This window comes from Sebastes umbrosus, unplaced genomic scaffold (assembly GCF_015220745.1).
Source record: "Sebastes umbrosus isolate fSebUmb1 unplaced genomic scaffold, fSebUmb1.pri scaffold_32_arrow_ctg1, whole genome shotgun sequence".
NCBI classification, from domain to species: Eukaryota; Metazoa; Chordata; class Actinopteri; order Perciformes; family Sebastidae; genus Sebastes; species Sebastes umbrosus.
Window position 1 is genome coordinate 159,944 of NW_023618532.1, and position 13,723 is coordinate 173,666.

Sequence of the window (13,723 nt, forward strand, 5' to 3'; positions counted from 1 at the left end):
TCTTGGATTGTCCCTCATGTTGAACAGAAGCATCTAATCGAACCTAATGAATACATGTATTAGTGTATTAATGTAGTCAGAGGGAGTTCATTGGTAGATGTTCCAGTCCTGATCCTTTAACATTGAGTATGTTACCTAGTCTGACAGTGGCACGCTGCATACCTAGCTGATCAAAATGTATCTGTAATGATAATAAAATGATGCGCCTGAAGAAAACAGAAAACAGGAAACAGGAAACAGAAAACAGAAAAAAGATGTCCTGTTATATAAATAATTAGTGTTAGTTCTGTTTAGTGTGTAGTATTGTGAATGCTATCTGTGGGAGAGGGTATATACTGTATCTCTTCATGTCCAGCAGGAACAGGAAGTAGTTTTAATTGAATGAGCAAGTTTTGGTATAATAACCTGTATAATAACAGAAGCAGAAGGTGCTGCTATTATTAGCTTTAATATACACCAACAACCAGCTGGAATACTAATACCACCTGCTCCTAGGTGTTCTGGATGTAAATGAGTTTGTGGTTCTTTGATTGACGACCACTTTCTTTATTAATATAAAATAACTACGGTCTGACACAGGGCCCCTCCTCATACTCGTCATACATCAGAGAAATAAATGATCCTGTCTGCTGACCAGATAATAGAAGACATCAAACTAAAACCTATTTTGATATCAGGTCCTGAAGGTGGTTCAGAGCAGTTTGTATTTCTATTGAGTGTTTGTCAGGTTACATTAATGATCAGTAATCATGTGCCACAAAAACATCTGATATTTGATTCCTTTATACCAACTCCCTCAACTAACACATCAGACCAACACAATAGAGCAGAATATGATTATAATCACAATATACTTATTATATGTCAAAATATGTAAAACAAAGAACAAAGGTTCCTTCATTAAAAGGAGCCTACATGGTCTTCATCATGTCCAACACATATATTTACAATGCATATACACATTATATTATATGAATATTCAGTATTATCTGTAGCAGGTGGAATGGTGGTGGTTCCTGACGTACGGTATGTAGCCTACCGGAGGTCCCCTGGTGATGATCGGACTCATCACAGACAATAACTGGCTGGCAGCAACGTGGAAGTTCGGAGGATAAACTTCAAGTTCATCACATCATATTAAACGGTGAAATAAGAAGCAAACTAATAAATAAGTGCACACATGAAGAATGAATGAGTTCAGCCTCAGTTTGAGGAGCTCTGACCTGGTCTGGAGTTAAACACGTGAGCTCGTCTTTACAACATGGGAAGTTGTGTAACACGATATGCGTGGCGTTCAAGTGGTTAAGTGGTGAGAACGCCGCTGCTAAGCAACGCCAATATTAACGTTACTGTCGGCATCTGGACTCCACAGAGGCTAACAAGTTAGCAAGCTAGCAAGTGGCTAACATAATGCAGTAAATGCAGAGGTCTAATAACAGAAGAAGAAGATGAGGCCGTTGAGAATATCAATATTCTCCTCTTACATATTATAAAATTACGAAGAAAAACAATATACGACTAAAATTACAATATATTAACTTATTATGCACCAAAAAAATAACTTCCTCCATTTCTGTCAACATTAAATAAACACGTCACAAGTCGTGAACCTGGAAATTTCAGAAATTTTCCACCTCCGAGGTCGTGAATACAACATGAGAGGGCGTTCATATGGGTCCAACTTGTAACCACGGTAAACACCACCCCATCTGAAGGCACCAATAGTTCTATTTCTGAAGTGTTTCCACTCTCTCCAGGTGAGAAGGCTTCTAATAGACATCTCTGGTAATTAGAAGCTATTCAATATGAGCATTAGTCCTTATGAACTGTAGTTGGGTACAAAGATGTCCTGTGTAGAGAAACCAGATGTCAAATTTCTAAAAATTAAAATCCAAATCTTAGAGCTCTCTCTCTCTGTGTGTGTGTGTGTGTGTGTGTGTGTGTGTGTGTGTATCAGAGATAGCCAGCTGTGAGGATCTTGTCACGGTTTTCTTCATACTGGTGCAGCATCTTCTGGAGGTCATGGTCAGCAGGGATCACCTGCGTGACAGGAGGGATAAAGTCACAGCTCCATGTGATCCGTCTGTATGTACAGTATGTACAGTATTTACACAGAGCGGTGAGGTGTCTCACCAGAACCGGAGCAGGAAGAGGGGAGGAGGTCTGATGGATGAGCCAGTCCTCATACAGCTGGTGGATGGACTCCAGATACTCCTGGTGGACAGATGGCAGACTCTCTAAAAACCCATTCATCACTTCCCTTTAAGCTGGTTGACAGTTGGTCCGTTCTGTGAGGCGAAACCATACGTCTGAATGTACGTCCTCACCAATGGAATGACCTTCTCCTCCTCTCTGCATCTCTGCTTCAACCTCTCATGGCAGGTCTGAGGAGACGTCTGCAGGTAGACTGGAGCCAGAGGAAAAAGTCAGAGAACATGAGACATGGAGTTCATCGTGCTTTCATGACTAAATGATGGGATAGCTGATTCTGTGGTACTTGATGGGGGATAGCTGATTCTGTGGTACTTGATGGGGGATGGCTGATTCTGTGGTACTTGATGGGGGATGGCTGATTCTGTGGTACTGATGGGGGATGGCTGATTCTGTGGTACTGATGGGGGATGGCTGATTCTGTGGTACTGATGGGGGATGGCTGAAAGTGCTAAAAAAAAAAACGGTTTGAAATATCTGTCACTGGAATATACTCAAGGACAATAGATTCAGTCAATCTGAACACTGTAAACTTATTTATTCTGAACATCTGGATATTGTTCTGGACATGCTTCTTGTAACGGATTTATGTTCTGGTTGCTAAAAAAAGGTGAATTGCAAAGTTTGCTTGAATATGCAGACACTTGGTGTCACCAGTTTGATTCACCAACCTGAGTGAACCTGCAACTCTAATGTTCTCTATCACATGTTACCTGTTAGCATTCAGAGCTGTTGGAGATCTAGTTCTTTTTAGACAGGATGCTTATCAGCACTCATCATTTCTTCACAGACATTGCCAATCCGTCATCACGCCTACAGTAGAATAAACTCATAATTCATAGTTTCATGTCAGAGTGTAAGTGGTGTTTTAAAGCTGTAATCTTTGACAGAGGACAGAGGGTGATATGTCAACCAGACAAACCTGGTCTACATTTCTCAGAGCAAAGTATGAAAACCCCACCACACTCTGGATATCAATACTCATCATTAAAAACATGACAGTGTCCTCTCACTGTTCATATTATAATGTTAAATGTAATCTCTGTGTTTCTATGAGTATCTGTCATTTAATTAATCTTTATTAAATGCACATTGTGTATTCTCACCGATCAGATCTACAGGAATGGAAATGTTAGTTGTGATCCAGTCAAACCACTCGCTGAGAACAGCGTAGTCCACCTCTGGCATTTTACCGCTGAACACACAAAACAACAAAAACAAAATCAACCAACAGGACATCAGCATTGACCGTGTCAGTAGGAAATATAAACCATCCAAGTCAAATCTTTAGACACTGTACCAGGTCATTTGGGCCAGTGCTAGTACCTTCATTTTGTCCAGTGTTATATTCACTGAATATAACATAATTCTGCCTGCTTGTTTTATCCATAAACTGTGTCTCTACTGAGGTTCAATGAAATGTCATATAAATGAGTAAAGGATTTGATCCATATTGGCTCCTAACTCTGTGATGCTTCCTCATCCTGACAGTGAACATTGCAGCTCCAACAGCTACTAAATGTACACAAAGAGCTTGAAACCACAGAGTGAAGCTGAAATGATTCATCTAGTCTCTAGGTCTGATCTAGGTCCGATCCAGGTCTGACGTAGGTCTGATCCAGGTCTGATCCAGGTCTGATCCAGGTACCTTCTGAAGAGATTCTCCACAAAGATGTACTTGGCACTGAAGATGGACCTCTCCATCATCCTGACAGGAGCTGCCTGGAACCAACCAGAAACCTTCAGTACATACAGGTGATCTCCTGATGAGGTAATATGTTTACATCACCAGTCCACAGCTTCCAATGTGTCTGTCACTGCAGGTTGACACAGCGTAGATGTATATTAACTAGTATACAACAAGACAGGGGTGTTTCCCTTACCACGGCTGACAGGTGTCTATCCAGCATGGTGAGTTGAACATACGTCTGCAGTGTGATGCCCCAGCGCTCTGGATCCTGGTACATCAGAGCCTGCAGGGACACAAACAAGTAGCAGACGGACAGAAAATCAATTCACCGCTGGACAAACCGCTGGACAAACCGCTGGACAAACCGCTGGACAAACCGCTGGATAAACCGCTGGACAAACCGCTGGACAGACCGCTGGACAGACCGCTGGATATACCGCTGGATAAACCGCTGGATAAACCATTGGATAAACCACTGGATAAACCACTGGATAAACTGCTGAACGCATTCCCACCAGGTTGAATTGGATAATCACGGTCCCCAGAGGATGGATCCTGATATTTTTTGGTGAAATTTCTGAACATAGTTCCACCAAAGCTAAAATTCACTGGTACATAGAGTAAGACACACAGGACATATCCAAATCAACTAGGTAGATTGCCATGAAAATGAAAGATCAGTTCACAAAAGGGTAAGAATACAGGTTATCTCTTTCCTCTCCTGCTAACCAACCAGGTAGGTAGTTTGTCTCCCACTCTACTCCAGTAGGTCTTCACGTCTTAACGTCTTTACTTTTGTTTAATTAAAAGCTGGATTTTAAAAGTCCTGTTCTAAAGCTCCCACAACCTGTCCTGCAATCTGACGATGAATATGATGACAAAATGATAAGAAAACAGTCAGGTACAATACCAGAGGGTTGTGTCCACGGACATCTCTCCATTTAGATACCGGTTCTGTGAGGACCTGGGACAAAAGAAGAGACAAGAATGTCTGGGGTTGTCCAATCATGACTCAACTGGAACAATGCTGTGATGAAATGCTGAATTTTATCATTTCATTTTCACCAGAATGTGAAACTTCCTGGTGGGAGCATGTACACACAAATCAACACTAAGCACAACTTGCTGTATATTGTATATTGTTGTATTGTTGTATCTCTATATTGTATATTGATTGTATTGTTCTATCTCTATATTGTATATTGTTGTATTGTTGTATCACTATATTGTATATTGTTATACCTCTATATTGTATATTGTTGTACCTCTATATTGTATATTGTTGTACCTCTATATTGTATATTGTTGTATCTCTATAATATAGATAGAATATATTGTATATTGTTGTATTGTCGTACCTCTGTATTGTATATTGTTGTACCTCTATATTGTATATTATTGTATTGTTGTACCTCTATATTGTATATTGTTGTACCTCTATATTGTATATTGTTATATCTCTATATTGAATATTGTTGTATTGTTGTACCTCTAAATTGTATATTGTATATTGTCGTACCTCTATATTGTATATTGTTGTATTGTTGTACCTCTATATTGTATATTGTTTTACCTCTATATTGTATATTGTTGTACCTCTAAATTGTATATTGTCGTACCTTTATATTGTATATTGTTGTATTGTCGTACCTCTATGTTGTATATTGTTGTTCATCTATATTGTATATTGTTGTACCTCTATATTGTATATTGTTGTAACTCTATATTGTATATCGTTGTACCTCTATATTGTATATTGTCGTACCTCTATATTGTACATTGTTGTATTGTTGTAGCTCTATATTGTTGTACATCTATATTGTTGTATCTCTATATTGTACACTGTTGTATTGTTGTACTCTATATTGTTGTATTGTTCTATCTCTATATTATAAATTGTTGTATTGTTGTACCTCTATATTGTATATTGTTGTTCATCTATATTGTATATTGTTGTACCTCTATGTTGTATTGTTGTATCTCTATATTGTATATTGTTGTACCTCTATGTTGTGTATTGTTATACCTCTATAATAGAGAAATAATATATATTGTATATTGTTGTACCTCTATGTTGTATATTGTCGTTCATCTATATTTTATATTGTTGTACCTCTATGTTGTATATTGTTGTATCTCTAAATTGTATATTGTTGTACCTCTATATTGTATATTGTTGTATCTCTATATTGTATATTGTTGTATCTCTATATTGTATATTGTTGTACCTCTATAATATAGATAGAATATATAAACTGGAAAAAACAAAGTTCGGAAACTTGGTGTTTGGTGGATTATTTCTCTGTTGTTACAATGCTAATTGGCATTGTATTTTACATGGTTGGAAAGCCTGTTTATTTACCTTTGCAATGATGTCCAACTTGTAAGGATCATGCATTTGTGGGATGAGCAGCACAGCTGATTATGTGGGTAGCGCCCAAGAAAAATTTGCCAAAATGCTCCGTCAATGGTAAACAGTGTATTCTCCTGTTGATATCGACTATTGTTTTGAGTTGTTTGGTGGATTGGATGATTGAACTCTCTATCAGTAACAAGGAACAAACAAGACATATGGGTAATTTTACACTTTATTCATTAAATACACCGACAGGAGCCTCAGTAGCGGTGGAAGATCCATACGCAGCCACAACAGCCTGGCACCTCCTCCTCATGCTGGTCACCAACCTGGTCACACGTTGCTGTGGGATGGCGTTCCATTCTTCAACCAGGATTCGTTGCAGGTCAGCCAACGAGGTTGTGTTGGTCACTCTAACACGTACAGCACGCCCAAGCTGATCCCACCAAGTGTTGAATTGGGTTGAGGTCTGGACTCTTGGCAGGCCGTTCCATTCTCTCTACTCCAACATTGTGGAGGTAGTCTGTGATAACCCTGGCTCTGTGGGGGTGAGCGTTGTTTCTTGGAGGATGAAGGTAGGTGCCATATTGTGGAGATATGGGATCGCCACTGGCTGCAGAATCTCATCCCGATATCTCCCTGCATTGAGATGGCCTTTAATGATGAAAAGCCTTGTTTTGCCAGTGAGGGAGATGCCGCCCCACACCATGACACTGCCCCCACTAAAAGCTCTTACTCGATCGGTGCAACAATCAGCATAGCGTTCTCCACGTCGTCTACATACTTTGACCCTGCCATCCAACTTTCACAGACAGAACCTGGACTCATCACTGAACATGACATAACCACACATGTTCAGGTTCCATTGTCTGTGTTGTCGACACCAGCGCAAACGGGCCTGACAGTGAAGGGCAGTCATAGCAGGCTTCCTGGTAGCCGTATGAGAATACACTGTTTACCCTTGGCAGAGCATTTTGGCAAATTTTTCTTGGGCGCTCCCCACATAATCAGCTGTGCTGCTCATCCCACAAATGCATGATCCTTACAAGTTGGACATCATTGCGAAGGTAAATAAACAGGCTTTCCAACGATGTAAACTACAATGACCATTAGCATTGTAATAACAGAGAAATAATCAACCCAAACACAAGTTTTCCGAACTTTGTTTTTCCAGTATATATTGTTGTATTGTCGTACCTCTATGTTGTATATTGTTGTTCATCTATATTGTGTATTGTTTTACCTCTATATTGTATATTGTTGTACCTCTATATTGTATATTGTTTGTACCTCTATAATATAGATAGAATATAGATATTGTATATTGTTGTATTGTCGTACCTCTATGTTGTATATTGTTGTTCATCTATATTGTATATTGTTGTACCTCTATATTGGTATATTGTTGTACCTCTATATTGTATATTGTTGTACCTCTATATTGTATATTGTTGTATCTCTATATTATATTATTGTACCTCTATATTGTACATTGTTGTATTGTCGTAGCTCTATATTGTATATTGTTGTACCTCTATATTTTATATTGTTGTATCTCTATATTGTACATTGTTGTATTGTTGTACCTCTATATTGTTGTATTGTTGTATCTCTATATTGTACATTGTTGTATTGTTGTACCTCTATGTTGTATATTGTTGTTCATCTATATTGTATATTGTTGTACCTCTATATTGTACATTGTTGTATTGTTGTACCTCTTTATTTTATATTGTTGTATCTCTATATTGTACATTGTTGTATTGTTGTACCTCTATATTGTTGTATTGTTGTACCTCTATATTTTATATTGTTGTATCTCTATATTGTATATTGTTATATTGTTGTATCTCTATATTGTACATTGTTGTATTGTTGTACCTCTTTATTTTATATTGTTGTATCTCTATATTGTATATTGTTGTACCTTTATATTGTTGTATTGTTGTACCTTTATATTTTATATTGTTGTATCTCTATTGTTGTATTGTTGTACCTCTATATTGTATATTGTTGTTCATCTATATTGTTGTAACTCTATATTGTTGTATTGTTGTACCTCTATATTGTATATTGTTGTACCTCTATATTGTATATTGTTGTACCTCTATGTTGTATATTGTTGTATTGTTTTACCTCTATATTGTTGTATTGTTGTACCTCTATATTGTATATTGTTGTACCTCTATATTGTATATTGTTGTACCTCTATATTGTATATTGTTGTACCTCTATGTTGTATATTGTTTTACCTCTATATTGTATATTGTTGTAACTCTATATTGTATATTGTTGTACCTCTATATTGTATATTGTTGTACCTCTATATTGTATATTGTTGTACCTCTATGTTGTATATTGTTGTTCATCTATATTGTATATTGTTGTATTGTTGTACCTCTATATTGTATATTGTTGTACCTCTATATTGCTGGTTTTGCTGAAATACTTCAGACATGTAGTCTTCCCGCTGGCGATGTTCCCCTCAATGCAGATCTGAAAAACAGTGAGAGACAGACAGAGGTTAACATTACTACTACATTATGATATGAGGTATGAGCTTGTATATGTGAAGCATCATGATGATTAGTCTTTAAACACTGTAAAATAGGTAACAATTAAAAACCACACTAGTAAGGAGTCCGATCTACTCGACACTTGTAACATTGACACTGCAAGCCAAGGCATTGATTCCTCATGGCAGCTTTAGCTAGCAGTTAGCTTCTTGCCATCTTAAAGGGACTCTATGTAAGAATCATAAATGTCTTGTTAACAGCGACACCTGTTATCGTTAAGTCAACGAAAATCAGCGTCCTGTTGCTTGTGCTCGTTCTACATAGACATGAACGAGCATCGATCATAACAATGAAGCGACACACGTCAGCTAAACCACAATATCACTCTATATTTCAGCTGCTTGGCAGTAATGTTAGCTGACCAGACGAAGGTCTCTCCATGATCAATGCTGATCCTAGTGTTGGCTTTTCCTGCCTCAGCCTCCCGACCGCGGCCGGAGGGAACAGGGGAGACGCCGGAGTTTTGGTCGGAGACGATAACGTTTCTCTCTGCGGAGCCCCGTCACTTCACAAGACACGGGAAACCTCTGTTGGTCTGGAGGAGCTGCAGCAGTTATTTCTGCACAAACGTCCACTGTACATTCACTAGATATTCTCAGAGCTAACTAACTCTTCTGTAGTGTTGAGTGTGCATGCATGCACGTGAGAACGAGCATGGTGTGTGAGTGAAGGCAGCAGAGGAGCAGAGCACAGCCGGTCTCTCCGTTGTCCTCTGACTGCGGTCTGGAGGCTGACGCAGGAAGAGTCAACACTGTTTAAACAGATGGGCTTCACTAGATAGAACTTTGCAGTTTTGGTGCTTCCGTGTAGTTTATGTTGGAGTCTGAGTCTGAACAGCGTAGCCACAAGAGAGCACGCATGGGACACCGACCCGCAATGATTTATACATGGAAGAAGTTACCCTTAACTTAAATAATGTCAAATAGCAACACGCCGGGTGTTGGTGGTCTCTCCTTCAACATGGTGGATGAACCTTCAGTCCAGTTGCTGTATCTCATGTTTGGATCATTTAGTTCATCTCTCCAGACGTAATCTCCACACGTCTGATTGTTTCAACTCTTAACTGGCTGCACAAGTCCAACGTTTGGACCTCTTCACTAAAGCTCTCTGTTCTCTGGATACATCCATGTAGCTGTCTGACTAACGGTAGTTTTCCATGTTCACTCTGTGCATGATGTAAATCACATCCTCGTGGGGACACGCTCATGTGATTGGCTGATAAGGAGGAAGACATCTGATTGGCTACAGATAATAAAAATGCGTTTGTGGATCGGAGCACATCAGAGGAGTCACATAAAACCCACACAGATGAACACAGTGAAGTTCACACATGACAGTTTGTAAATGCAGGTTCAACAGTCTGTATATAAATTATAATACATATATCTGTAGATTTCTAGTCCATTTATTTAAAAAAGACATTTGTGTGAGCATCAGGAATATATTAGTGAACCTTATGTTTTTATATGTGGATTTTGTTTTACACTTATATGCAACGATAACTATTTTTGTGTGCATTGACAAGTATTTATTGTGGAGAGTCATTTATATATAAATTCACTAATACATTTGTGAATCCTTCTGTGTGCATTCATGAATATTAAGACTGATCTGAAACTCCATAAACTAGAAACCGCAGCCAACATTATTAGTGAGATATACTGTATCCTGTACTGTACGTATCTTGTACTGTACGTACCGTACTGTACTGTATTGTACTGTACTGTACTGTACTGTACTGTATTTTACTGTACTGTACTGTACGGTATTGTACTGCACTGCACTGTACTGTATTTTACTATACTGTATTGTACTGTACTGTACTGCACTGCACTGCACTGTACTGTATTGTACTGTACTGTATTGTACTATACTGTATTGTACTGTACTGTACTGTACTGCACTGTACTGTACTGTTACTGTACTGTACTGTACTGCACTGCACTGCACTGTATTGTACTGTATTGTACTATACTGTATTGTACTGCACTGCACTGCACTGTACTGTACTGTACTATACTGTATTGTACTGTACTGTACTGCACTGTACGTACTGTATTGTACTATACTGTATTGTATTGTACTGTACTGCACTGCACTGCACTGTACTGTACTGTACTGTACTGTGAGGAATGAATGCAGGGAAAAATAGATCTCAGATTACACATCCTACGGTGGAGACTCACCGCTGCTTTCTTATCCATCCCATTTCCGCACCAGCTTCCCTTGGAAGAAAGATAACATAGTGAGACAAGACTTCAATTTCCACAACCCCCAGTGCTTGACCTCTCTAAGGTCAGCAGGCTACAGAAATATGTTAGTACAGTGTGTAAGTATAGGACAGAACTGTTTCTGGTGATAGGTGTGTTGTTTATATATATATATATACATGTATATATATACCTGTATATATATATTATATATGAAACAGTGACTGTGAGGTTTAATATGAGTGTTTCCATCTACAATCTGATGAACCTGGGTACAAGTTGTTGTCCTTATTCTTCTCCCAATATGAATATAAAAAACCCAAAGCTAAAGCCTGCACTCTAACGTCACTGTCATCTCATCAATGACGAGCATAATACTGACAGACTGTCCTGTACCTAGATCAGTTAGTCAAACTAATGTCTGATTAGAAGTGTAATCCAGGCTGTAGAGGCCAGGGCTCATCTCATCTCCTTGTTAGCAGCAGTATGTCCCTGCCTGGGTTTAGTTATTAATGTAGGGCTGGTCTAGGGTAATACGGTATACAGCCTGGGGTTAGTTATTAGTGTTAGAGCTGGTCTAGGGTCATACGGTATACAGCCTGGGTTAGTTATTAGTGTTAGAGCTGGTATACGGTATACAGCCTGGGTTAGTTATTAGTGTTAGAGCTGTCTAGGGTATACGGTATACAGCCTGGTTTAGTTATTAGTGTTAGAGCTGGTCTAGGGTATACAGTATATAGCCTGGGTTAGTTATAGTGTTAGGGCTGTCTAGGGTATACGGTATATAGGCCTGGGTTAGTTATTAGTGTTAGGGCTGGTCTAGGGTATACGGTATATAGCCTGGTTAGTTATTAGTGTAGAGCTGGTCTAGGGTATACGGTATATAGCCTGGGTTAGTTATTAGTGTTAGGGCCTGGTCTAGGGTATACGGGATATAGCCTGGTTAGTTATTAGTGTTAGGGTTGGTCTATACGGTATATAGCCTGGGTTAGTTATTAGTGTTACGGTTGGACTATACGGTATATAGCCTGGGTTAGTTATTAGTGTTAGGGCTGGTCTATACGGTATATAGCCTGGGTTAGTTATTAGCGTTAGGGCTGGTCTAGGGTATACGGTATATAGCCTGGGTTAGTTATTAGTGTTAGGGCTGGTCTAGGGTATACGGTATATAGCCTGGGTTAGTTATTAGTGTTAGGGCTGGTCTAGGGTATACGGTATATAGCCTGGGTTAGTTTATTAGTGTTAGAGCTGGTCTAGGGTATATGGTATATAGCCTGGGTTAGTTATTAGTGTTAGGGTTGGTCTATACGGTATATAGCCTGGGTTAGTTATTAGTGTTACGGTTGGACTATACGGTATATAGCCTGGGTTAGTTATTAGTGTTAGGGCTGGTCTATACGGTATATAGCCTGGGTTAGTTATTAGCGTTAGGGCTGGTCTAGTGTATACGGTATATAGCCTGGGTTAGTTATTAGTGTTAGAGCTGGTCTAGGGTATACGGTATATAGCCCTGGGTTAGTTATTAGTGTTAGGGCTGGTCTAGGGTATACGGAATATAAGCCTGGGTTAGTTATTAGTGTTAGGGTTGGTCTATACGGTATATAGCCTGGGTTAGTTATTAGTGTTAGGGTTGGACTATACGGTATATAGCCTGGGTTAGTTATTAGTGTTAGGGCTGGTCCTATACGGTATATAGCCTGGGTTAGTTATTAGCGTTAGGGCTGGTCCTAGGGTATACGGTATATAGCCTGGGTTAGTTATTAGTGTTAGGGTTGGACTATACGGTATATAGCCTGGGTTAGTTATTAGTGTTAGGGCTGGTCTATACGTATATAGCCTGGGTTAGTTATTAGCTGTTAGGGCTGTCTAGGGTATACGGTATATAGCCTGGGTTAGTTATTAGTGTTAGGGCTGGTCTAGGGTATACGGTATATAGCCTGGGTTAGTTATTAGTGTTAGGGCTGGTCTAGGGTATACGGTATATAGCCTGGGTTAGTTATTAGTGTTAGAGCTGGTCTAGGGTATATGGTATATAGCCTGGGTTAGTTATTAGCGTTAGGGCTGGTCTAGGGTATACGGAATATAGCCTGGGTTAGTTATTAGCGTTAGAGCTGGTCTAGGGTATACAGGTATATAGCCTGGGTTAGTTTATTAGTGTTAGAGCTGGTCTAGGATATACGGTATATAGCCTGGGTTAGTTATTAGTGTTAGGGCTGGTCTAGGGTATACGGTATATAGCCTGGGTTAGTTATTAGTGTTAGAGCTGGTCTAGGGTATACGGTATATAGCCTGGGTTAGTTATTAGTGTTAGGGCTGGTCTAGGTATACGGAAGATAGCCTGGGTTAGTTATTAGTGTTAGGGTTGGTTCTATACGGTATATAGCCTGGGTTAGTTATTAGTGTTAGGGTTGTCCTATACGGTATATACCTGGGTTAGTTTATAGCGTTAGGGCTGGTCTAGGGTACACACACGGAATATACCTGGGTTAGTTATTAGTGTTAGAGCTGGTCTAGGGTATACGGTATATAGCCTGGGTTAGATATTAGTGTTAGGGTATCTAGGGTATACGTATATAGCCTGGGTTAGTTATCAGTGTTAGGGCTGGTCTAGGGTATACGGTATACAGCCTGGGTTTAGTTATTAGTGTTAGGGCTGGTCTAGGTATACGGAATATCCTGG

At 39.2% G+C, this 13,723-nt stretch overlaps 1 protein-coding gene across 1 annotated transcript; it reads right to left on the bottom strand.

Annotated features, from left to right (window-relative positions):
• Nucleotides 1–767: 767 nt before the first annotated feature.
• LOC119484444 (thymidine kinase 2, mitochondrial-like) lies at nt 768–11,077 on the bottom strand. The gene is given in 10 exon segments (XM_037763250.1): nt 768–2,040; nt 2,134–2,214; nt 2,328–2,407; nt 3,318–3,406; nt 3,860–3,933; nt 4,095–4,184; nt 4,812–4,865; nt 8,679–8,753; nt 11,020–11,043; nt 11,045–11,077. Coding segments are annotated over 10 exon segments (687 nt in total). The 3' UTR covers nt 768–1,953.
• Between the last annotated feature and the right edge of the window lie 2,646 nt (nt 11,078–13,723).